We start from the raw sequence: 24,900 nt of genomic DNA, 5'->3' as shown, positions 1-24,900 counted from the left end.
GCTGGCCTTGCGCAGCAGGGGCTCTTTGTCACCTGCCCAGGGTGCCCTGCACCCTGTCACCTTCCGCAGTCTCCGTCAGACTCCCACTGGGATCAGTGTTGGGTCCTGGGTCAGCCCGAGCTTGGACTCTGGGGGAAAGGCTGGCTCTGGGGAGGGGGTGTACAGTGCCCCCCCTCTGCTGAACCTCCCAGCCAACTGGGCCCGATGCCCCTGGGGACAGAGGTAGGACGGGTGAGGGTGCAGGCAGGCACAGGCCACTGGGAGCTGGTTCCAGATGAGGCTGAGCTGCCCAGAGAGAGGGGCAGAGAAGTGAGGGAGCCCATGCAGGAGCTGACAGTCAGTCCACTTGTTGGGGGATGCTTCAGGACAGGCTCTCTCAGTCCTTTCTGGGGTCACAGACCTTTCTGCAAAGCCCATGAAGGCTCTGGATCCCCTCCCCAGAAAGACAGACATGATACCATACATGCAAGTGCATGGCTGGTGTGTGAGCCCTATGCCTGGCACACCCTCTTTCCTCTTTCTAGCTTCCCTAAAGACTTCCTTGAGTCATAGATCAAACCTCACCTCCTCCAGGAAGTCTGCCATGATGACATGTTCCCACCCCCTTTTGGCTGCCAGGTGGCACTAGTGGTAAAGAACCCATCTGCCAATGCAGGAGACACAAGAGATGTGGGTTCGATTCCTGGTTGGGGAAGATCTCCTGGAGGAGGGCATGGCAACCCACTCCAGTATTCTTGCCTGGAGAATCCCATGGACAGAGAAGCCTGGCAGGCTATAGTCCACAGGGTCGCAAAGAGTCGGACACGACTGAACCAACTTAGCATGCATGGATATGGGATCTTAGTTCCCCACCAGGGATTGAACTCTGCAGTGGAAGCATGAAGGCTTAACCAATGGACCACTGGGGAAGTCCTGACATACCCCCATTCTGACCCACACCAGTGGTGGCCTCCATAACTGGTGTGTCCTTTGAGGCGGGCAGAGAGCCCTGCTGTCGTGGGAGACTCCAGGGGCCACACGATGGCTGGCACGGGATGGACACACAGCGGGTCCTCACAGGCTAGCCACTCCCCCCATGCTGGGATTCACTGCTGGGGCTTTGTCTCCTGCCTGGGTCCTCCTCAACAGCCCCGACCCCAGGGCCCAATTTCTGGTCAGCATGTGCTCTCTCTCGCCCCGTCCACGACTCCAAGCCCACCCTCCTGCCTGGTCCCAGGTGGACTTACCTTGGCCTCCTGTCTGCAGCCTGAACCCATTCAGCCAAGATGTGGGTTGTCTCAGCAACAGCCAGGACCACGTCCCTCTGGCCGCCCTGCCCCTGTTGGCCATCTCCTCCCCACAGTACCAGGACGCGGTTGCCACTGTCATCGAGCGAGCCAACCAGGTGTATGCGGAGTTCCTCAAATCCCCCGATGGGATTGGCTTCAGTGGGCAGGTAGGACAGCCTGCCCTCACCTCCCTGACCTTGTCCCTGCCCTGAGAGATGTTGGGATCTGCCGGAAGGATCTAGATCAGGCTGCTCTGCAGCCCTAGCTTCTGACATCCTAAAAGGCTTTTGAGATCTTTGGGTCTGTCCTCATTTTACAGATAGGAAAACTGAGGCCAACACCTGAGTTCTGATTATCAGCCCATGCTGATCTGTGACCCAAGTCTGACCCTGACTGTAGCCTGGTTCCCATCCTCAAGCGGACCTTCCTGTCCCCATGTTGGGACTCTCAGTGCCTCCCTGGAACAGGCTCCTTGTTCCCCTGTGGACCGGCTGGCTGCACTCTGGCTGGGTGTGGGGCAAGGGGGTGGCAGTGGGCAGGCCTGCAGTCCCAGCTCTGCCTTCTGCAGGTGTGTCTCATCGGGGACTGTGTAGGGGGCCTCCTGGCCTTCGATGCCATCTGCTACAGCGCGGGACCCACGGGTGACAGCCCTGGCAGCAGCAGCCGGAAGGGGAGCTTCAGCAGCACCCAGGTGCGGGCCAGATGGTGGGGTGGGGGAGGGGATGTCCCTGGGAGCCCCCCCCGGGGAGCAGGGCCTCTCGTGGGGGAGCAGTGTTAGCCCTGGTTGGTGCTGTGACATCCAGGTTACAAAGTGTTCACAATCCTGCAAGAGTGGTGGGAGATTACTATCACAGGTGAGGAAACTGGAGCTCAGAGAAGGCTCATTTAGCCTCAGCTCCCCAGAGAGCTCTCCAGAGTCCCAATGGATCACTGAGACCTTTTTTTTTTTATATAATTTTAATAAGTTGATATTTTGTATTTTCGTTTTTTAAATTCAGTTAAAGAAATTTTCTGGGTGTTTTTGGGCCATGTGGCAGTAGGATCTTAGTTCCCCAACCAGGGATTGAACCGGTGCTCCCTGCAGTGGAAGTGCAGAGTCTTAACCACTGGAAGGTCAGGAAGTTCCTCCAGTGAGCCCTTTGGACTTAGGGGACAGCCCTGTGCCTAAAATCCCATCTTTTTTGTGTGTGTGTTGTGGCTCCCACACTCCTTTTGGAAGAAGTACTGCCTCTCGCATCTTAGGAGAAGGGGGTTCATTTGTCCTGGGGCCCCAGAGTGACCACAGTGCCCTCCTGTCCTCTGCTCGGCCCCCAAGGACGCCCCGGTGGTGGTGGAGGAGGATTGCAGCCTGGCAGGCAGCAAGCGGCTCAGCAAGAGCAGCATCGACGTCTCCAGCACCTTGGAGGATGAAGAGCCCAAGCGGCCATTGCCACGGAAGCAGAGCGACTCCTCCACCTATGACTGCGAGGCCATCACCCAGCATCATGCCTTCTTATCAAGGTAGCCGCTCCTTGTGCCTGCCCTGCCGCCTTCCAGCAGAGTGTCCAGGGGAACAGAGCCTCGGCCCAGTCATCTGGGAGGCCTGTGACCAGTCACATGCCCCAGCTTTTTCTATGGGGGGCCCAGGGACCAGCACTGAAATGCAGGGACTGAGGCCACGCCCCACGGACCCTGCACGGAGACCGGGGACTCTGCACGCTGGGCCTGCCATCCCCATCCGCTCAACTTGCAGAGAGATGGGACAGTTGGTCTCACCAAGAGGGTAGATGCTGCCCAGCCTACTTCACTGATGGTTTTAAGAATCTGGTGAAAGAACAGAAGTAGGTGTGTTTTGTATTTCTTAGCATTTCTTAGTATTGTGTTCTTGGTATTTCTCAAATGGGCCAGCAAAGGCCAGGTAGGTCAGGAACTTTCCATGGATCACACAACCAGTTACTGGAGAGCCGGGGTCTCCCAGTGCCGGGCACCAGTACCCTTTTTTTTTTTTTTTAAATTGGGGTATAGTTGCTTTAAACGTTGTGTTAGATTCTGCCGTAAGCAATGCACTTTTATTCAAAGACCAGCCAGGTCCCTCCATGGAACTGCCCACCCTTTAACTTTCTAGAAGGAGCACGTTAATGGACACTGGTTAAATGAATCTGTTGTTCTTCAGTCTTTCCGACTCTTTCCGACCCCAAGCACTGTGCAGCGTGCCAAGCTTTCCCGTCCTTCACCATCTCCTGGAGTTTGCCCAAACTCATGCCCATTGAGTGATGCCATCCAACCATTCATTCAGGATTCATATGAGCATTGAACATAAGTCCAAGTGAGAAGAAATGCCTCTTTTCTTCTCCCCTTTCTCCTCAGTTCTCTCCTCCCATCCTCCTTTTCTATCCAAATGATAAGTAGCACCAGGTCATCACAACATTTGGAAAATGTATCCTCTCACCACTGCTAACACGTTGGATATTAATTCCTTTCAGTATATTTTTTACATGCTTTGCTTGTGAAAGTGAAAGTGTTAGTCGCTCAGTCATGTCTGAGAGCTCAGTCACGTGTTTGCGATCCCATGGACTGTAGCCTGCCAGTCTTCTCTGTCCATGGGATTCTCCAGGCAAGAATACTGGAGTGGGTTGCCATTTCCTTCTGCAGGGGATTTTCCTGACCCAGGGATTGAACCCAGGGCTCCTGCATTGCCGGCAATTTCTTTACTGTCTGAGCCACCAAGGAAAATTTGCCTGTAGGTTTACTTAGAGAAAAAAACAAAACAAAACAAAACTCTTATATTATGGTCTTTCACCATATGATGAAAAATATTCTTAATATAAATATTCTGATAAATATTCTTAACAATGTTTTATTAAGTGAATGGATGATATCTTGCACAGTCCCAGTAACTGGACACTTCGGTTTTTTTTCCAATTCTTTATGATTATAAACAGCAGTCCGGAAACATCTTTGTGCATAAATGTTTAGGTATATATTAGGGCTATTTTATTCAAATGGGTTCCTGGAGGAAGAATTATTAGGTCAAAGGCTCTGCATATTGAAACCTCTGACTATTCAAAGGCCCTCTGAAAGATTATTCTTGAGAGAAGCAGCTACATTTCAAGTCAGGTTGCAGGGTAAAATCCTAACATTTCTGGTTCATCCTTGAAAAATCCTTTAAGAAAACCCCACATTTGGAGAGTGACGTGAAGTTGGAGGCTCTCAGTGGCTGGTCCAGTGCAGCCAGCTCTTCCCTCTGGTGCAGGGACAGATGGCTGTTTCTCTGGCAATTAAGTAGTTGGTATGTGTTTAGGGACCACGCTGTACATGAAATATGAATTGTTAAACAGCAGGGTCGTCATTCTCACTGCAAGATGCTCCAATTGCAAGAGGCAGAGGGTGTGTGGGGATTCAGATTCCACCGCCCAGACCCTCGCCCACAGGCGATGGGGGACTGGCACACATTTCGAAGCTTATTTCTAAAATTCCCTTTTTCCTCCAACTTGCGTATTTTGGTGGAATTTGCATTCCATTAATGGATTCATGGGGCTTCCCAGGTGGCTCAGTGGTAAAGGATCCGCCTGCAATGCAGGAGATGCAGGTTCAGTCTCTGGTTTGGGCAGATCCTCTGGAGAAGGAAATGGCAACCCACTTCTTGCCTGGGAAATCCCATGGACAGAGGAGCCTGGTGGGCTACAGCCCATGGGGTTGCAAAAGAATTGGCTGGGACTTAGCGACTACACAATAACAAAAATGTTCATAGATCGTGTGCCACTGGATTTTCTGAAACCCTGAGTGGTACCTGAATGCAGCTGAAAGTTTCGGGAGGTCCCCAGTTTTCCTGCCTATTTTTGGCAGCCTGCTCTGGGTCTGCACATCAACTTGAGCTCTTTGAGGCAATGGTGCCTGGGATGGGAACCATTGGAATTCTGTGTGGCTCCTGTTTTTCTCTTTAAGCTCGATTTCCTCTGTGAGCTGGAGGGGAGGAAAAACCAAGCTGTTTGCATCTGTGTCTGCGGGTTGCCTGGAACACGAGTTACCATGAAAGCCCTCATCCTGGCAGGACCGATGATGCCCAGCTGTCTGGCCAGGCTGGGCTTCTCTGTTGGACAGGAATTCACAGTGTGGCCATCACAAGACCAGCACGATGAGGCAGGAGGCTTAGGTTTCATGTGCTCAGTCCGTTTTAAGGAAGATTATTTTATTGGATCACAGTCACATGGGTTTATTCACATATCGCCCGAGTGCCATGCAGCAGTGTGAAGTAGATGTGATGGAGGCGATATGGACCCCAAAGTCTGAAATATTTACCATCTGGCCCTTTATAGGAAAAGTTGGCTGACTCCTGCCTTAGCCAAATGTTGGCCAGGCCTTGGTGGCAGATGCTGAGATGGTCACCAATTTGTGTTGGTGATCAGGCAAGTGGGTCCCGGGCTGAGCCCTGCCGCAGAGATCCAGCGCTGGGTGCTGCAACTCAGACATCAGGCTGCCCTGCTAGGTGCTCACTCCTGAGTGCTTGTTGTTGTTCAGTCGCTCAGTCAAGTCTGACTCTTTTCGACCCCATGGACTGCAGCACACCAGGCTTCCCTGTCCTTCACCATCTCCCAGAGTTTGTTCAAACTTGTGTCCATTGAGTTGGTAATGCCATCTCATCCTCTGTCGCCCCCTTCTCCTCCTGCCCTCAGTCTTGCCCAGCATCAGGGTCTTTTCCACATCAGGTACCCAAAGTATTGGAGCGTCAGCATCAGTCCTTCCAATGAATATTCAGGGTTGACTTCCTTTAGGATTGGCTGGTTTGATCTTCTTGCTGTCCAAGGAGCTCTCAAGAGTCTTCTCCAGCACCGCAGTTTGAAAGCATCGCTTCTTTGGCTCTCAGCCTTCTGTATGCTCAGTCCCCCCCCTAACCTGCACTCCCCTGTCTTCCTCCCTGGGCCAGCATCCACTCCAGCGTGCTGAAGGACGAAGCCGATTCCCCAGCGGCCGGGGGCCCCCAGGTCCCCGAGGTCAGCCTGGGCCGCTTGGATTTTGAGGTGTCCGACTTCTTCCTCTTCGGCTCACCCCTGGGCCTGGTCCTGGCCATGCGGAGGACGGTGCTGCCCGGACTGGATGGTGGGTGTGATGCTGGCTGGGGCCTGAGATGCCTTTGAGTCACTAGGCCACTGTGTCAGGACCTGGAACTGGGGAGAGTAGGGGTGGGGAGGACCAGAGAATTGGGGGTAGATGGAAAGAGAGGCAAGGAAGAAGAAGAAAGGGATGGAGGCAGGAGGGAGAGTGGGGCAACTTCCCCGATGGGGCCAGGTGAGGCAGCCCCTGGTGGATTTCACTCCCTACCACAGGCTCCGTTGCCTGGTTGTCATGCTTTCTGGGAAGAGAAACCCTACTGTACCCACCCGTTCCTTCCCCAATACCCAGGTAGGCCCCCTGCAGCCAGGTTGGTCTTACTGCCCCCTGCAGATCTGCCCCCTCCACCTCAGTGCCTCTGCTTGCAAGGTCCCCACAGCCTTGAATGCCTTCCCCCATTCCTCTGATATACTTCCAGAGGTGATTTGCACCAGAAGATGGTTTAGCAGTGACTCTGAGGATATAAGAGGCTGGAGGCCCCTGGGAGCACAATGGATCAGGGATCCTCCAAATTCTTTTGTCCCAAAGCTTACCAACAAACTGCACTACGACTGTTGATCGTAGATACAAAGTCGGGAGTGGAGGGGCTCTGATAGAAGTAGGGGAAACAGGCAGAATCTCACAGCTGTGGTTAACGTTGCTAAGGAAACCTAGGGTTCCCGGGATGCTGGACGGTCCAGTGCCCTGACTGAGACCGACAGGGCAGCGAGATGATGCGATGAGGCCTCAGTGGAGACACCTGCTGGTCAATGGGAGAAGTGTTCGGCCCTCTCTGACAAACTAAGTTTACTTACTACCCCAGGTCTGGGAATTTAGCTGGGCAGAAGAAAGAGGCAGCTGATCCTGAATGAAGGACCCTAGGTCTGCTTCATAGATCAGGTAGCAACTAAGTGACAGCCAGAATTGAAAGGAGTTTGATCAATGGAAACAGTGGAGGACATCCTGCTAAGAGCAGGGGGAGCTTGAGCAAAGGCACAGAGAATGGAAAGCAGCTGTCCATCACGGCCCCAGTGCTGGGTGCCTACAGTGGTGCTTCCAAGTGGGGTAGGTTGGCAAGGCCTTGAGGGTTAAGCTGAACCAAGTGGCTTTGATTCTGTTGGTAGCAGGAGCCATGGAAGGTTCTTGAGCAGAGGAGTAGGTTTCTCAAAGTTGCAGTCGAGGGAGCCTCCTAGGACCAAGGCAGCAGGTGTTCAAGGGGCTTCCTGTGTGTCCTCCCCCCACCCCCCAAGGTTTCCAGGTACGTCCCGCCTGCAGTCAGGTCTACAGCTTCTTCCACTGCGCAGACCCCTCCGCCTCCCGGCTTGAACCACTGCTGGAGCCCAAGTTCCACCTGGTGCCACCTGTCAGCGTGCCCCGCTATCAGAGGTTCCCACTGGGTGACGGACAGCCCCTCCTCCTTGGTAAGCTCTCGGGGGTGTCAGAGTGTGCTGAGCTGGAGGCTGGGCTCCATGCAGGTGGTGCCCTAGGGCCACCCTCTCTGGTCCAGCCCGTCCAAGCTGTCAGATGTCAGAGTGGCTAGACTCACCTGAACAAAGTCTGTGTACTTTTGGGGGAGTGGGGGTGGCGTGGACAGGAAGACCTCTGACTCACCTGCCTTTGGAGCAGCCCACCTGTGTGAGCTCCTGCTCTGCAGGAGGCATCTTTGGGCTCTGCCCCCTGATTAGCTCCTGTGTCTGGGGCCAGTGTAATACTGGCTGTGTAATACTGAGATTTCAGACCTGATTGCAAGTCTGGGATCCATGCTGAGTGTTATGCCCAGTGCCTGGACTCTAGAGGTGCAGGTCAGGGAGTGGGTCACCCTGGTGGGCTTCTTGGAAGAGGGGGTCTTCAACCAAGGCATTTGTACAGGTGAAGAGCTAGAGGGTGGGTTTTGAGGGATCTTCTGGGTGGAGGAGCAGCAGGAGCAAGGGAGGTGGACTGGGGGAGGGCCAGTGGCCTACGGGGCTCACGTGGGGTAAGCTAGGCATGGACTGGGTTGAGGCCAAGGGGAGGCCTGGGATGGATAGTCAGGGCTTGGAGATCAGAGCCTTGAAAGTTTAGCCAGACCCTGTTCAGAGATTTGAGTCAGATTGGAGTTGGGGGGCCAGCGGGGGGGAGGGGGAGGGGATGTGCTGCCTTGCGTGTGTCTTATTCAGGATTTAAACCCAGCTTACCCCTTTCCACCCCATATCAAAAGAAACTTAGTTTCCAAAGTCCTGTTTTGTCAGGAGTTTTTATTAATAGAGGGGTTCTATAGATAGAAAAATGAAAGTCACTCAATCGTGTCCAACTTTGCGACCCCGTGGACTATAGCCCTCCAGGCTCCTCTGTCCATGGAATTCTCCAGGCAAGAATACTGCAGTGGGCAGCCATTCCCTTCTCCAGAGAATCTTCCCAACACAGGGGTCAAACCCAGGTCTCCCGCATTACAGGCAGATTCTTTACCTTCTGAGTCACCAGGGAGTAGGGCATCCTAAAATGTGCCGGTCTCTGGTCAGGGCATCCTCCTGCCCCCAGAGGGCGCCCTTGCCCCCAGGCTCATTTATGTCTGGGCTCAGCTGCAATCCTCCGAGGCTGAGAGGAGTGTGCTACAAAGCTCATGGTTGTCACCTATGACCTCAGCTGGGGCTTTGGGTGCAGTGTCCCAGAGGTGCCCTCGGCAGCTCTGTTGGGGTTGGAGTGACGGTTGGGACCCTGACTTGTGCCTGCATAACCCATGGCTTGGAGGATGTGAAACCAACGGGTACCTGGTGAAGGGGTTCTGGTCAGGCCCTGGGATGAGAGGTGTGGGCTCCTCCCCAGGTGCCCAGACTCCCACCCAGCATGGGGCTGGCACTGCCCGGGCAGCTCCATTTGAGACCCACCACTTGGCCTTGAGGCGGGGCTAAGTAGCTCAGTTGGTAGAGCATCGGACTTTTAATCTGAGGGTCCAGGGTTCAAGTCCCTGTTCAGGCATGCCGCCCGCTATTTTGGGCTTCCCTCACAACTCAGTTGGTAAAGAATCTGTTTGCAATGCAGGAGACCAGGGTTCGATCCCTGGGGTGGGAAGATCCCCTGGAGAAGGAAATTGCAACCCACTCCAGTATTTGTGCCTAGAGAATCCCATGGATAGAGGAGCCTGAAGGGCTACAGTCCATGGAGTTGCAAGAATTGGACATGATTTAGTGACTAAACTACCACCATGCAGACTTGACTGTGAAATTCCCCCTCCAGCTGATGCCCTGCATACCCACAGTGCCCTCTTCCTGGAGGGCAGCTCCCGGGGGAGCCCGCCGCTTCTGGATGCCCCCGCCTCACCCTCTCAGGCCCTGAGATCCCAGCGCCAGGCACGGAGGATCAGCCAGGGCAGCTCCAGTGAGAGCTCGGAGTCCTCGGACAGCTTGGCCCCCGTGGGTGCCTCCCGCAGTGAGTGAGGGTCTCCTGGGCCCCATCTGGATTCGAGGGAAAGGGGCTTCCTCCAGGTGGGCACTGGTTCCCTGCCAGGGCTGTTGAGGACCTCGGAGGAGGGGAACAGGACATCTAGACTGAGCTCTGATCTCAGAGAGAACTGTGACCTCTGACCTGGACAGGGGTCCTGACCTCTGACTGTGGTCTGAGCTCTGACCTCAGCCAGAGCCCTAATCCCAATGTTCAGTTTCCCCACGGGAGTCCCTCTGACCAGCAACCCTGGGGTGAGACTCTATGTGTCTGTGGATCTGGCCCTCGTTCTGGGGATCAGTTTGCAGCATGTGACCTGGAGGCCGGTTGGGTGGGTGAGGGGACTGGGGGGTCGTTGAAGCTGGGGAAAGACTGGCACATGTCCTAGAGCTCATTTTGAGCTGAGTGCTCTGGCTCCAAATTCGTGTCCTAGTGGCGTGTCCACCACTGGATCTGCACCCTGGGGGTCCCACACGCACTGCCTCTTGGGTCAAGGTCCAGTCCTCACCTCCCTCTCGGATCCACAGTCACAGCCAAGTGGTGGGGCTCCAAGCGCATCGACTACGCCCTGTACTGCCCTGACGTCCTCACAGCCTTCCCCACCGTGGCCCTGCCCCACCTCTTCCACGCCAGCTACTGGGAGTCCACGGACGTGGTGGCCTTCATCCTGAGACAGGTATGCCGCCCCTGCCTGGGAGGGCCCAGCCTCCAGGGAGAAGACGCTTGCCTTGCCGGTCACACTGGACACTGGAGCATGGCAAGTGGAGGGGGGAGTGACCTGGACAGACAACCGTTTTCATAAGGAATATGACTTCTGGTCAATGTCATGGCACTTTCTAGACAATTAAATAGATGCCATGTAGGAGAATGTGCCCATGTTTCAACTTGGAGATTGGAGTCATCACGCCTGTTCTCCTGTGGGTCTCAGTGTCCTCATCTGTAAAATAGGTGGAGCAGAGAGGCCAGTGACTGAGAGAGAGCCTGGGAGGAGGGGGCTGGACTGCATGCACCTTCCATGGCCAAGGAGGTGGAGACACAAGAGATGCGGGTTCGATCCCTGGGTTGGGAAGATCCCTTGGAGCAGGACATGGCAATCCACTTCAGTGTTCTTCTTGCCCAGAGAATCCCATGGACAGAGGCGTCTGGCATGCTACAGTCTAGGGGGTTGCAGAGAGTCAGACATGACTGAAGTGACTGGGCACATAAAAGATGTAACTCAGGAACAGCTAGATGGAAGAGATGCAAAGGACAGGGTATGGGGAAAGGAGTTGAGTTTTCCATGCCCTCTCAGAGAGCGCCACTGTCCCCAGAGCTCCACGGCTTACCAACCTGGAAGCTCTCTGAACCCCATCCTTTTGGGTTTTTATGGAGCCTTCTTTACACAGACTCAATTGATTAAATCACGCCCATGGGTTCTCCTGGCAACCAGCCCCATCCTAAGACTCGGTGCAACTCACTTCATTAACATAACAAAAGACACCTTTGTACCTCTTGCTTAGGAAATTCCAAGGATTTTAGGAGCTTTGTGCCTGAAGCTGGACAAAGACGAAACATTTACTTCTTATTATAAGTCACAATATCACAGATTGAGGGAGTCACTGTGGATAGAGAAGTTCAGGGAGGAGTCCTGGAGCCCCTCTGGGGAGAGAGGAGGAGCCACTGAAAGAAATAGAGGAGGACACCCCTTGAGGTCAGAGGTGGATCAGAGTGGATAGATGGGAGGGGGCCTCTGAGCTGGGCAGGATGGAGGTCACGGGGCCTTGGCAGGAATGGCTTCAGTGGAGCCACGGGGTCAGAAGCCTGCCTGGAGTTGGGGGAGGAGAGGCAGCAGGGAGGAAGGGGAGATAGTGCAGGCTAAGTCTTTTGTGATCTGTTGCTGTCAAGGAGATCAGGGACATGTGATGGTTGTTGGAGAGGGATCCTAGAAAGAGGCGCCAGAACACATGTTTACTATTTATTTATTTATTAGATTTTTGAAAAAAGAGAAAAAAACTGTTTCTTTTTTTTTTGTTTTGATCAGGCCGTGTGGCATGAGGGATGTTAGTTCCCTGACTAGGGATCAAACTCGAGCCTTAACCACTGGACCGCCAGCAAAGTCTCTATGAGATGCTAAGGAGTCGGGATGCTAATTTAGATGCTAAGGAGAATGAGCCAGTAGTGAGGGGCTAACCAGTGATGCAGGGTTGACAGGGGAGCTTGCTCCATCATGTTCTTGAGCAGGTGGGTGGAGCTGGGACCAGGGCTCCAGCTGGCCTTCGATAATGGTCACCCACCATGACGGGGGCAGGGGGAAGGCAGAGAATGGGTACAGACCCAGGTGGTTCCTAGGTTGGGGTGTCAAAAGCAGGGGCTGCTCCCAGGGCAGAGCATTTGAGAGACAGTGGTCTGGCCCCAGCTGTCAGGACAGGTGGGCAGAAAGGCTGCCCTGAGGGTCCCAGGCTGGGAGGTGGGGAGGCTTGGAGAAGGGCCTGGCTGTAAGCTGGAGGGCCCTGACACCAGGAGGAGGAGGCAGGGGTGTCCGGACAGCCTGACCCGGAGTCCTGCTGGGCTGTTGATCAGGTGATGCGCTATGAGAGTGTGAACGTCAAGGAGAGCGCTGGCCTGGACCCCGCGGCACTGAGCCCTGCCAACCCCCGTGAGAAGTGGCTTCGTAAGAGGACCCAGGTCAAGCTGCGGGTATGTGCTTGTCGGAGGCGCCTATGGGTTGGGGCTGTCCCCAGGGGATGGGGCATCCACATGGCCAGGAAGGGCTTGGGTTAGAGCTCCATGCTGATACATGCTGGGATTCATGCTTAGACGAGGCCCCCAGGATTTCTGTAGAGGTGGGGTGGGGGTGTGGAGCAGATGAGATGGGGGAGCTGGTTCCCTGGGGCCTGGCTCCACAGGAGCACCATGGGTGCAGGTCCAGGGCACTGAAGATGGAGATGAGATGCCAAATATGGAGCTGTATGCCAGGCCTCTGTAGATGGGCACATGAGTCAGAAAGAGTTCTCCCCACAACCGTGGGGCTCACAGCCTGGGGTGGCATTTGCCAGGACATAGAGGGAGGCCCGGATTAGGAAGAAGGTGGAGAGAAGGATTGTCAGGGTAAGCTGTGCAGGGCTTCCCTGAAGAAGTGTCACCTCTGCAAGGTATTGAAGTATGAGTAGGAGTTCGGCCCACATACATTCATTTACTCAGCAACAATCATCCATGTTCACTTTGTCCCTGGCCTTCTGGCAGGCAGTGGGGCACAAGAATATACAGACAGAGCCACTGCTATGGTGGGCACTTATAGTCTTGTGGGAACCTCAGACATAAACCCCAAGAATAGTCTTAAATGGTAGAAGGTGATCCATAAATCAGCTCTTTTTTGGTAAACATTTTTATTGAGCTATAACCACACTTTACACAATTCGCCCACTTAAAGTATGCAATTCAGTGTGTCTTAGTATAGTTACAACTGTGTGCAGCTATCATCACAGTTAATTTTAGAACATTTTCATCACCTCCAAAAGAAACCCCTTACCCTTTAGCCACTATCCCCCTCCGCAGCCCCTTACTCCCACCCCTAACCCTGAGCAACCAGTAATCTACTTTCTGTGTCTATAGATTTACTTATTCTGGACATTAAATGTAATGCAATCATACAATATGTAGTCCTTTATGTCTGGCTACTTTCACTGAGCATAATGTTTTCAAGGTTCATTTACGTTGTGGCTTGTGACAGTACTCAGTTTCGTTTTATGGCATCTTTCCATGTGTTTATTTCCATGAATGGAATCTTCTGCCATCAGAATTCTTGTTGGGGGGCCTGAATTCCTCACTTGACTAAGTGTCTCCAGGTCAGGGTCCATGACTGGTTCCTCTCTATACCCAGAGCCCAGCCCAGGGACCAGCGGGGATGAGGTACCCGCAGATATTTGTTGAACTATTGAATAAAATACTGTGGGAATTGAGAGAAGGTAGAGACTGTGTCCAGGGGAAGGCAATGGCACCCCACTCCAGTACTCTTGCCTGGAAAATCCCATGGATGGAGGAGCCTGGTGGGCTACAGTCCATGGGGTCGCTAAGAGTCGGACACGGCTGAGCGACTTCACTTTCACTTTTCAGTTTCATGCATTGGAGAAGGAAATGGCAACCCACTCCAGTGTTCTTGCCTGGAGAATCCCAGGGACGGGGGAGCCTGGTGGGCTGCCGTCTATGGGGTTGCACAGAGTCGGACACGACTGAAGCGACTTAGCAGCAGCAGTAGCAGAGACTGTGTCCAGAGAAGGCAATGGCAGCCCACTTCAGTAGTCTTGCCTGGAAAATCCCATGGATGGAGGAACCTGGTAGGCTGCAGTCCATGGGGTTGCGAAGAGTCGGACATGACTGAAGCAACTTAGCAGCAGCAGCAGCAGCAGAGACTGTGTCTGGAGAGTCCCCAGGTGCTTCTTAGAGAAGTTGAGTCAGGTCATAGTGGATGGGCGGAATGTGGAGACAGAGGACCAGGGATGCTGTGGAGAGTCAGGGGGTCTGGGGGATGGGGAATCAGTGTGAGCGAAGGCCCTGAGGCCTCTCTGCAGAGTCAGGGGGTCGGGGGGATGGGGAATCAGTGTGAGCGAAGGCCCTGAGGCCTCTCTGCAGAGTCAGGGGGTCGGGGGGATGGGGAATCAGTGTGGGCGAAGGCCCTGAGGCCTCTCTGCAGAGCCTGACCTGAAAGAACCAGCTGGGCTTCCAAGGGCAGCAGCGTGAGAGGGGACTGAAATGGTTTCCCAGCAAAGTTTTGATGCCAGGCTCAGGATTTGGAGCCAGGAGCTTAAAAGTTCTGTGCTTTGTAAAGACAGTGAATCTGCCGTGGGGGCTGTGTTTTGAATAAGGGGCTCCTTTAAGATGCTACTAGCAGAGTCCACGAGAGAGGTACCTGGGGTGTGGGCAGAGACACTGATGTAGGCAGTTTTGTAAAAATTCAGTGGTCTGGGGTCTTGAAGCCAGGCTGGGAGTAGTAGGTGGTCCCGGCTGGGAGCTGTGGAATGAATTAAAACCAGACATGAATTGCTCCAGAATAATCTGGATTGGGGCAGGGGTGGGGTGGGGGATCCTGCAAAGGAAGAAGGGAGCCAGAGGCTGTGACTGGTTTCCAGCCACATGAAGCTTCCTACACTGTTCTCTCTACTCTTCACATTTAAATCACCCACTAAGCGAAGACGGATGGTAAATGGCTACTGGATATGAGCCGTGATGTGGAAGGAAGAAGCGACGGTGACCCGAAGTTTCCAGCCTGGCCTTCTAGAAGGATGCCAGGCTCTGAGGACTGGCTGTTACCTCCGGGCCATGGGGAGCGTTAAGAGCAGAGGATATTCATTTGTGGGAGTCTAGCACGCCTTGGAGATGATGTGAAGTTTTTAAGGGTCTGTTTTCTTCAGGGGTTCTGTGGGGACACGTCTTGGAAACTTTAATGGGATTAATAAGGAAGAAAGGCAAGATTTCACAGGGGACCATCCTCCAACCCATCCTGAGGACAATGCAAATCAAAAGCAAGGTCAAGTCCCCTTGCAGAGGTTGAACTGGTTTCTGTCCTTCCAGAATGTCACTGCCAACCACCGGGCCAACGACGTGATTGCTGCCGAAGACGGCCCCCAGGTCCTGGTGGGGAGGTTCATGTACGGGCCCCTCGACATGGTGGCCCTGACCGGCGAGAAGGTACAGAAGCTGGGTCCTCCTTCCTGGGTACCAGATGGCACCTGGGCCGAGGGCTGCAGGGAAGGGCTCGCTGCATGAGCTGGGAGACGCTCACCCGGGTCAGTGAGGGATGGACTGGGCGCTTCGGAGAAGCAGATGTGGCTGCAGAGGAAAGAGAAAGGATGGTGGGAGCCAGGAACTAGCATTAAGTGGGGACCCCGAGCCCTGCGGTCTTGGCAGAGAGCTCCCAAGTCCAGCCCCTTCCCCAGCTTTCAGCGAGTCCCCTGGCCCCCTCGCCTCCTGCAGGTGGACATCCTGGTGATGGCAGAGCCGTCCTCCGGCCGCTGGGTGCACCTGGACACAGAGATCACCAACAGCAGTGGGCGCATCACATACAGCGTGCCACGGCCCAGGCGCCTGGGGGTCGGTGTCTACCCCGTGAAGATGGTCGTCAGGTCAGACCCAGGGGACATTCTCACGGTGGTTTCACCCAATTCCATGGCCCTTCCAGGCCTGTTCAGAAGATGGGGTCCTGGGGATGCTGTCTTGGGCCCCATCCCTGTCTGCTGGGAGAGAGGAAAATGGATGTGGTTACAGCTTTAGCATCAGGAGGTGCCACCGGCTTCTCTCTCATCCTGGCCCCGATTGAGCTCTGACTCTGACCAAGGGCTGATGTTGGCCTCAGGCTGACACCTGACCCTGAGTGCACAGCTAACCCCCAGGTGGGCACTTTTCAGGGGTGACCAGACCTGCGCGATGAGCTACCTCACAGTGCTGCCCCGGGGCATGGAGTGCGTGGTCTTCAGCATCGACGGCTCCTTTGCCGCCAGCGTGTCCATCATGGGAAGTGACCCCAAGGTCCGGCCAGGGGCAGTGGACGTTGTCCGGTGAGTGCTTCCTTCCTGCAGGGGACATATCCTCTGGGGAAGGAACCAGTGACTGTGCGGGAGGTGGGCTGTGTTTTTCTAGTTTCCTCTAGGAATTCCACTGGTCTCTGGGCTGGGAGCCAGGAGTCCTAGCTTCACCTGCAGGAGTAATTTACTGAGGGTTCTTGAGAAGCTCCACCACCTTCCAGCCTTCTGTTCCTCCCTGCCTCCCTCTCTCCGTTTAGCCTAACACCGTCAGAGCATTCTGTACAGTGAATCAGGACGGGTCTCTTGCATTCAGATCCCAATCAGGATAAAATTGTTCTGATTACCAATCGCCATGGAGCAAATGGCTCCATTTTTAGTGACTTATGATAGTAGTTTATTATTCTATGACATCGTTCCGTGGATTGATTGGGTTCTGCTGGGAGGTTCTCAGAGGGGGCCTCTCCAGAAATGGTAGTCAGATTGTGGTCTGGGCTGGGAGTCATCTAAGGGCTGGATGTTCAAGATGTTCAAGATGGGTGATGAATTCTTATATCTTGTTCCTTGGCTGGGGTCTGTCTTTTTCTCTCTCCATGTGGCTGCTCCAGGTGGCCAGCCTGGGTGATCTCAGACTAGCCAGACTTGGTACCTGGTGACGGGCTTCCCTGCTGGTAACTGGCCTACTATGGTTTCCAGATACCCAGCTGAAGCTACAAGCCTTCTTAGTACCCAGCCTTGGGATTCAGTGTCTTTCCCACTACACTTGTTCTATTAGTTCCAAGCTAATCCCAGGATCAGCCCAGTTTCAAAGAGGAAGGGAACACATAAAGGTGTGAATGCTGGGACACGTGGCTCACTGGGGGGCCCTTCTTTCGAGACTAGCTAACGCACAGTGCCAATTAAGAGACTGGACTTTTTATAGCTGATTGGAGAAAGCAGAGCAGGCTTCCTGGGAGAGGTGGCATTTGAGTCTGCCCTTGAAGGACAGGCGCATATATATTTCAATCCATGCCACTGTACAAAGATGAGCACAAACAGAAAGGCAAAAGGAAGAAAATACAGGACTGAGTTTGATAGGCCAAGAAGGTGAGAAGGACAGGGAAGAACAGACCATGTGTAGGGATAAGTTCAGGGCCATTGCGTGTTGGAGGCCAGTTTAGGACAGGGTGGGAAGTGTGGCTGGAAACAACCTCCCAGGGCTGTTGTACTGCAGAGAAAGGTGCGAAAGGATTTTGCCAAGAGAAAAACAAAAGAGGTACCACTTGAGTTCCTCCCTTCCTGTCTGCCTCCCTCCAGTCTTCCGAGGCCGGTTCTGGGCCAGGCTCTATGCTCTGGGACTGATGCAGAAAGAGCTCCTAGTTGGAGGAAACTCACAGTCCAGTGGAAGAAAATAAGTCATGGGCACAAGAAACTGTCCTCCAGGACTCTGAATCATCAGCATGCCAAAAGTGGACCGATAGCGGTCCTGGGAGTTCTTGGGGACCAGTTCAGTAGGCCTGAGCTGAGGCTTAGAAGTGGAGTTAAAGTGAGAGGGTGGAGTGAAGATGCTGCCTGGTAGAATCAAAGGCTCGCTGACTGGCGGGGAGACGGAGGGAAAGGGAGGAATCCAAGTGGCTTGTCTCTGGCTCCAGAAACTTGAGTGATGGCAGTGGCATCAGGGAGAAGGGGACCCAAGCAGAGAGGGCAGGGGTGGGGGACCAGCTGGGCTGTGGGCATGCGGTTGGCACCTGTGGCCATCTGGGGGGAATGGCTAGGACTCACGGGGACTCAGGGTGTGAATTTCTGGGTCCCCCTTGTTTTCCCCTACCATGCCCTGGAACAGCTCCTCCAGCTTCTTGGGGGTAGGGGGGAAAGCAGGGGGTGTGGGCTGCTGGGCAGTGGGTGGCTTGCACTGGGCGAGGGCTGGACCCTGAAATATCCTCTCCCTAGGCACTGGCAGGACCTGGGCTACATGATCCTCTACATCACGGGACGGCCAGACATGCAGAAGCAGCGGGTGGTGTCGTGGCTGTCCCAGCACAACTTCCCACAGGGCATGATCTTCTTCTCCGACGGGCTGGTGCACGACCCGCTACGGCAGAAGGCCATCTTCCTGCGCAACCTGATGCAGGAGGTGAGTGTCTGGCGGGGGAGGGGCTTTGGCCAGGGAGGGGTGAGTCCTTGGCCACCCTCCTCCTCGGCCACTCCTCCTCCCTTAACCTGGGGGGAGCCCCTCCTTTACCCCACATGCTCCGATTGTCCAAGCGGATGCCCAGTTGGCAAAGCACACTCATGTGCATCTCATCGGTCCTTTTACTGCCCAGCGAAGTGTGTATCTCCTCCATCTCCACTGATGGATGAGAACGGTGAGGTTTAGGAAGGGGAGGCCACTGCAGAGGGCGGCCCCTGATGCAAGGTGGACCCGTGACCTGGAGTCTGTCTGTGTGCAGAAAAGGGCCCCCCACCAGTGCTCCCAGGGGGACATCTAGGAATCCTTCGTGGCGGATGCGCTGCCCCTGCCCCCATCAGCTGCCCTGTATTTCAGTGTTTCATCAAAATCAGCGCAGCCTACGGCTCCACGAAGGACATCTCCGTCTACAGCGTGCTGGGCCTGCCGCCCTCCCAGATCTTCATTGTGGGCCGGCCCACCAAGAAGTACCAAACCCAGTGCCAGGTGGGTGGAGGTGGGGGTGTGGGGCCGGTAGAAGCAGAGAGGGGGAGAAGGTGGTTTATTCCGTTGTTTGTTCATTCAGTCATCTGTTCGTTCTTTCACTTGCTCATTCATTCATTCGACAAACACAACTGGGTACCTGTGCGGGGTGTAGGTGGACTCAGATGTCACATCATCTAGTCTAGAAGGGGAGGTGGAAAAACTAGCCAACAACGACAGTGCAGTGTGGCAATAGCCATAAAGAATGGCAGGGGAGACAGAGAATTGTGGGCCCTAAAGAGGAGCAGCTAAACCTGACTCAGGGACAAGGTTGATTTTTTGAAAGTTGGAAGGGGTTGTCCGTGAAGGGCCTGAGCTTGGATGAGCCTTTATGACAGAGGCAGCAGCAAAAGGAAGGGTCAGGAGGTGGCAAAGCAAGTGTATATTCTGGGAACTGACTGCAAGTGACTCAGCTTGGCTGAGGGGGATGAGGGAGCGAGCCGGAGCAGGGCTTGGCGCGGTGCATGGCGGACGGCCTGTGTGTCTTGCCAAAGTTGGGACTGGATGGCTGTGGAGGGGGTTCATGATTCAGAGAGATCCCTCAGGCTGTGGTTGGAGGGAGCATCAGAGGAAGGGAAGAGGGGAGGGGAGCAACGGCAGGGTGGCAGCAGGGCAGTGAAAGCCTACGGTTTGAGAGGCACTTCTAAAGCAGGATGGATTGGATTTGTTAACGAAGGGATCAGATTCTCAGGATGGGAGAAACGGAATGTCAAGGCTGGCCCTTGGTTTCTGACCTGGGCAACCAGGTGCGCGTGTGCTAAGTTGCTTCAGTCGTGTCTGACTCTTTGCAACCCCATGGACCGTAGCCCGCCAGGCTCCTCTGTTCACGGGATTCTCCAGGCAAGAATACTGGAGTGGGTTGCTATGCCCTTCTCCAGGGGATCTTCCCGACCCAGGAATCGAACCCCCGTCTCTTACATCTCCTGCACTGGCAGGCAGGTTCTTTACTTCTAGCGCCACCTGGGAAGCCCTGGGCAACCAGGCAGGTAGTACCATTACTGGGATTGAGAAGCAGGTGATTGATGGGAAGGTGATAATGATCTCTTTGTACCATGTTGAACGGAGGTGCTTGAGAGTGAGCATCAGGTAGAAGGGCAGAGATGGTGGGACCTCAGAGTGGGGGCTGTTAGAGTAGGGCTTCTTAACTCTAACCTGCACACGGATGACCTGGGGAGCTTGTTTAAATGCAGATTCAGATTCCTAGGCGTGGGGTGGGGCCTGACAGTCTGCCTGTCAAAGGTCCAGGTCCTGCTGATGCTGGTGGTCCACGGCCCACACTTTGAGTAGCAAGGTTCTGCAGGCCCAGCAGAAGGGATTGGCGAGGAGAGCCACTGTGGGGACCAGGAAAACATCAGTGAAGTTCCCTGGGGTAGAAGCTGGAGGAGGGGAGAGACTTACCTTTGGGGGACCTTAGTGAAAGTGACAAGGATGAGAGAGCTTCAGGAATCCAGGAAATCCCAGGTGTGACCCGTGGGTCAGACCGCAGCACTCAGTTGTACCAAGCCAGGCAGGGAGCCTCTAAGAGTAATGAGCAACCTGGGTCGGGGAGAAGCTGGGTGCTCCAGGGAAGGGGCGATGTTGGGGCTGGTGGGGGCGGGGGTTGGAGACCGGACCAGGGCCCGCCTGCCCGTGCTGTCCTGACGCCTGTCCCCTCCGCAGTTCCTGAGCGAGGGCTACGCGGCGCACTTGGCGGCGCTGGAGGCTGGCCACCGCTCGCGCCCCAAAAAGAACAGCTCGCGCATGATCCTACGCAAGGGCAGCTTCGGCCTCCACGCGCAGCCTGACTTCCTGCGGAAGCGCAACCACCTGCGCCGGACCATGTCGGTTCAGCAGCCCGACCCGCCCGCCAACCCCAAGCCCGAGCGGGCCCAGAGCCAGCCCGAGTCCGACAAGGACCACGAGCGGCCCCTGCCCGCGCTCAGCTGGGTGCGCGGGCCCCCCAAGTTCGAGTCGGTGCCCTGAGGGCCGGGCGGTGCAGCAGAGCAAGGTCGTGGGGGGCCCACCAGGGCTGCCTGCGGGGACGGGAGGGGCTGCCTTGTCCCCGGCAGACACAGGCTGTTTCCTGCTTTTTCCCTCCCGTGTCTGTCCAGCAAAGTGTCCAACCAGCGAGGCGGGAGGGACCCTGCCTGGCCTTGGCGGGGAGGCTCCCTGGGCGGCAAAGGGGTGAGATCCAGGGGTCTCAATGCAGTCGCTGCTGCTCCCCTACGCCTGCAAGGCAAGCCCCAGTCAGGGTGGATGTCTGTGTAACCCCCGGGGGCAGGCTTGCCTGGAGCCCGAGTATTTGACAAAGTCGACCACCTCTCTGAGTTCCGGAGGCTTGGGCAGTGATGGTTGGCAGGCCCTAAACGGAGGCGCCCCCCAATCAGGGACCAACAGCCGCTGGCAAGTGCAGCTTCTTGGTTGCCTGCTGGGGTGAGGGGAGAGGGGCAAGTGGCATTTGTGCCCGCCCCCTGGCTACGTCCCAGGTCACCATCCTGGGCCTGGCTCGCCTGTGGCCAAGTGGCCACTATCTGGGAGTGAGACGATGTCCAGTAGGTTCATCCTATGTTTGAGCTGTCTGTCCAAAGACGGTTGGGGGCGGGGTCTGGTGCTGACGGTCTGTCCTCCTGCAGCTGTCTATGGTCCCCCCTTTCTTATCCTCTGTATCCTTGCCTTTCTCCCAGGGCCCTGGAGGACAGTCCTGCCTCTTCCCGGAGTCCTGCCCTGGTGCCCTCCGCCGTGAGGCTGCGGCCCTGGGCTCTGGCCTAGCTGGGCTGGCTGAGAACCCTTGAGCCTGTTGCTTGCCCTCGCTGGGCCCTGCCTTCCTTCTGTAATTGGAGGGGTCTCCCCAGCTGAGATCGTGGGGCGCTTTTGACTTCTAGCCTGTCCTGCACTTCTGCCCTCTGCGGCTTTTCAGGCCTAAGAGCCCTTCAGAGTGCCCAGTGATCTATACCCTCCCCGCCGACTGAGAGAGGGGCTCTGGGGGCCCACCACTTCCAAGGAAGCCCCTCTGCGGGGGTTGCTGGGAAAGGGGGTCCCTGCTCCGTGGAGATATTGCTTTGCACTGATGCCCAAACCTGGCGTCCCAGGAACAGAGACATCTCCCCGCAGGCCCTGGCCTGGCTCCTCCTCCCCAGCTCGGCTCAGAGTGATTTCTCCCCTTGGCTCCTGGAAGGTAGACAGCTGAGGTCCCAGAGCTCCGGGGGTTCATGTAATTTTGGCTCAAACTGTTGTGTTCTTTGCCCTTCCCCCGGCCACTCAGCTTGGTTTGATGCCTATAACCTCCTCTTGGGCCGTCCCTTGAGGTTGGCAGGGCTTGGCTCTCCTGGGGTTCCCTCAAATTCTGCCCAGGCCTTCCTGCTGCTGAGCCCCTGGCCAGGGCATTGGTCCCTTGCACTTCTCCTGCTTCCTGGCCCAGACCCACGCCTGCCGTGTGGGGTGCTTCCCGGGCCGCCTCCGAGTCCCTCCGGGCTGTCGCTGAGGCTAGTCCAGCTCTTTTAGCCGGGCTCTGTGTCGGGGGCTGGGCTGCCCCGGGGCCCAGACGTCTGTTCGCCCAGCAGGCACCTGTTTTGCTTGGTGTTGCTTCTGCTGTCTACCTCTCGCAGCTCCCGTGTGGCCAGGGTCCTCCCCAGTGGCGGCTGCTGGTGGGGGCAACTGGCCCTGCTGTTGTGAATCACCTGGCACACTCGACGCCCCTCTGGGGCTGGAGGGTTCCGGGCTCCCAGCCCCCACCCTTGCTCTACGAGAACTGTGTCTTCTCCAGCTCCACTTCCAGCGCTGCATCTGCACCCAAACCCAGAGCTGCTGGCAAGTCTGTCGGGGAAGGGTGCTCACCCCCAGCTTCTTCTCTGGTCCTGCCTTTGGTGGTTCACGACAGGCCCATCCCTCCTTTAACATTTTACCCTTCTTGGCTCTCCATTGGGCACCAGCTCCTATGGCATAGTCACCCCAAAGCCAATCTCTCCCCTCCTTTCCAAAATAGACCCTGAATTAAACTCGGGCAGAGATAGTCTGCTTCTCTGAAATCCATCTCCTTTTTGCAAAAGCCACTGATGTATTACTCTCAAGTGATGAAATAATTAGCGTGAGATACTTTTCCCCCAGCTAGAGTACCTCTACCCCTTTTTTTTCTGAGAACCCCAGCCTGGGAGCAAGAGAGGCTGGGACCCTGAAGAATTTGGAGTGTGGGGGAACACGATTCTGTGGTTGTGGGGGTCAGAGCTGGGACGTGAGCCCCAGCAGAGGGCCCGCACCCTTTCCTTTCCAGAGCTCCGGTTTGGGGCTCTGATGACTTGCAGCTTGATATGGAAGGTGTACAATGAGGTATTCTGAACACAGTGTTTTGGGAGCTGCAGTTGGTGTGTGTAAATGTGTGTACGTGGGGTTCTGTATAGTGATCAGACTCGTTTCAGTACTGCTTTCATGGCAACTCTGTAACCAGTATGCACTTTCTCTGCTAGTGGTTTGTTTGATTTTTGTCCATCCAGTTGAGTTGGAGAAAAACAAAGAACCAACTTGTGTTCTCTGGAGGGGTTGCCGCTGCCTCTCCTGGAGTAGTTCTGTGACCCCCAATCCGGCTGTTTCCTAGAGAATCCTTCCAGCTCCTGGTGTGCCTGCTCCCAGGGGCTGGGAAACAGATCTTCCTGCCTGACCAAAGCTCCTTGTTTCTTGCGTGGCATGTTTGTTCTTCCTAGTCCGGGGGGCTATCCCGATAGATGGCCTGCCTGCTGCCTTCCCCTGCCTTCGCCCTGTTGGGGGTTCAGGGTGCATCTGTAGCCAGGGCCTGCTCTTCCAGCCTCATGGCATTTTTCTAAAGATCTCAACTCCTCTCTTAGGCTCCGCAACAGATACATTGAAAAAAAAAAAAAAAAGTCGGACTCTTTCCTGCACTTGGGTAAATGGCCCTCCAGTCTGGGTGCTGGGCCACAGAAAATAAACAATTTTGAACCCCAGTATTCCAGACATTACTGGGGGTGGGCTCTAGGAAAGGGGGGAGGCTGGATCTCATGGTTTTTAAACTGTGCTTTTATCACTTTGGAGCCCAGAACCACGCCCCGGAAGTGCCCTGCAGATAAAACATGGCGCCAGTGTTTCAATGGAAGCCGGACCCCGAGGCATGTGGAAATGGGTCCCGAGGTGGTGCCGGTTTTGCGGGGACACTCACCCACCCAGTCCAGGTGCAGCTCCGCCCGGGAGGGGTGTCTTGCCTGCGGAGCCTCAACTTGACCCCGCCTTAAATGACCAACCTTCCTGCCGAATCCCCGGGGGGTTGGGGTGCCAAGTGCTCTGGAAACCTATTCTCTTTTGGCTCAGCCAAAGGAAACGTCCCCTCCCCTTCCCCTGACCCCGGGCATGGGGGAACTTTCTTAAAAATCCTAAGTAGGGTTCAGTCCAAGCAGCGAGGCATGGCCTGGGTCCTTGACTCCTGGCTGAGAAACCAACAGGGTGATTGGGAAAAAAAAAAAAATCAAGAGTTTGTCCCCCACCCTCATGCACAGAAGGAGAGGCAGGTGACATCAAGGAGGGGTGGGACCGTAGGGCGGCCGGCTGGTGGGGACTCCTGCCCTCGGACCCCGCTGTCCTTTTCTGTTTGTTTACTTGGTGATGGCAGCCCGTCGGATCTTGTCTGTCTGACTGTTCCTAAGTGTGCAACTCGCAGTATTATTTGTGGTGGATGGTTCTGTGGTGAAAAAGATTTATTCTATTTCTCATGGCTGCCTTGTACAAAATCCATTAGAAAAGAAAATGTAAAATATGAGATTTCTAACAAGACAAAAACAGCACTATGAAGTTAAAAAGATTTTTACAACTGGTCTTGATTTTGATGTGAGCTGGTTTTTAACTCTCAAATGTTGTCACTTAAATAAAAACCTTATTTGCCTTTAAAACATACCTTGCTCTGGACTAAGCCGAGAGACCTTTCCCGTTGCTTGTGTTCCCCCTGATCTGAGGGCAGGCTGGCTCAGAGTTGGGGTGGGTGATGGTG

At 55.1% G+C, this 24,900-nt stretch overlaps 1 protein-coding gene and 1 non-coding gene across 5 annotated transcripts in view; both read left to right on the top strand.

Annotated features, from left to right (window-relative positions):
• PITPNM3 (PITPNM family member 3) overlaps positions 1–24,802 on the top strand; it is a 97,198-nt gene extending 72,396 nt beyond the window's left edge. For all 4 annotated transcript variants that reach the window (XM_086359505.1, XM_086359503.1, XM_086359504.1 and 1 more), the window contains 14 exons: positions 1,246–1,435; positions 1,837–1,959; positions 2,584–2,768; positions 6,172–6,344; positions 7,586–7,756; positions 9,549–9,740; positions 10,280–10,428; positions 12,312–12,428; positions 15,300–15,416; positions 15,702–15,850; positions 16,133–16,282; positions 18,176–18,359; positions 18,771–18,899; positions 20,595–24,802. In XM_086359505.1, coding sequence (XP_086215631.1) covers positions 1,246–1,435; positions 1,837–1,959; positions 2,584–2,768; positions 6,172–6,344; positions 7,586–7,756; positions 9,549–9,740; positions 10,280–10,428; positions 12,312–12,428; positions 15,300–15,416; positions 15,702–15,850; positions 16,133–16,282; positions 18,176–18,359; positions 18,771–18,899; positions 20,595–20,897 — 2,332 coding nt within the window. In that variant the 3' untranslated portion in view covers positions 20,898–24,802. The remainder of the gene's footprint in view (positions 1–1,245; positions 1,436–1,836; positions 1,960–2,583; positions 2,769–6,171; positions 6,345–7,585; positions 7,757–9,548; positions 9,741–10,279; positions 10,429–12,311; positions 12,429–15,299; positions 15,417–15,701; positions 15,851–16,132; positions 16,283–18,175; positions 18,360–18,770; positions 18,900–20,594) is intronic.
• TRNAK-UUU (transfer RNA lysine (anticodon UUU)) lies at positions 9,218–9,290 on the top strand. The gene has a single exon. It is a non-coding gene; the product is annotated as a tRNA-Lys (tRNA).
• Positions 24,803–24,900: the final 98 nt, after the last annotated feature.

The sequence above is a fragment of the Bos grunniens genome, chromosome 19 (genome assembly GCF_055505025.1).
Source record: "Bos grunniens cultivar Pamir isolate PY7600 chromosome 19, Bosgru_T2T1.0, whole genome shotgun sequence".
Lineage (NCBI taxonomy): Eukaryota > Metazoa > Chordata > Mammalia > Artiodactyla > Bovidae > Bos > Bos grunniens.
This window is presented reverse-complemented; position numbering and strand designations above follow the sequence as displayed.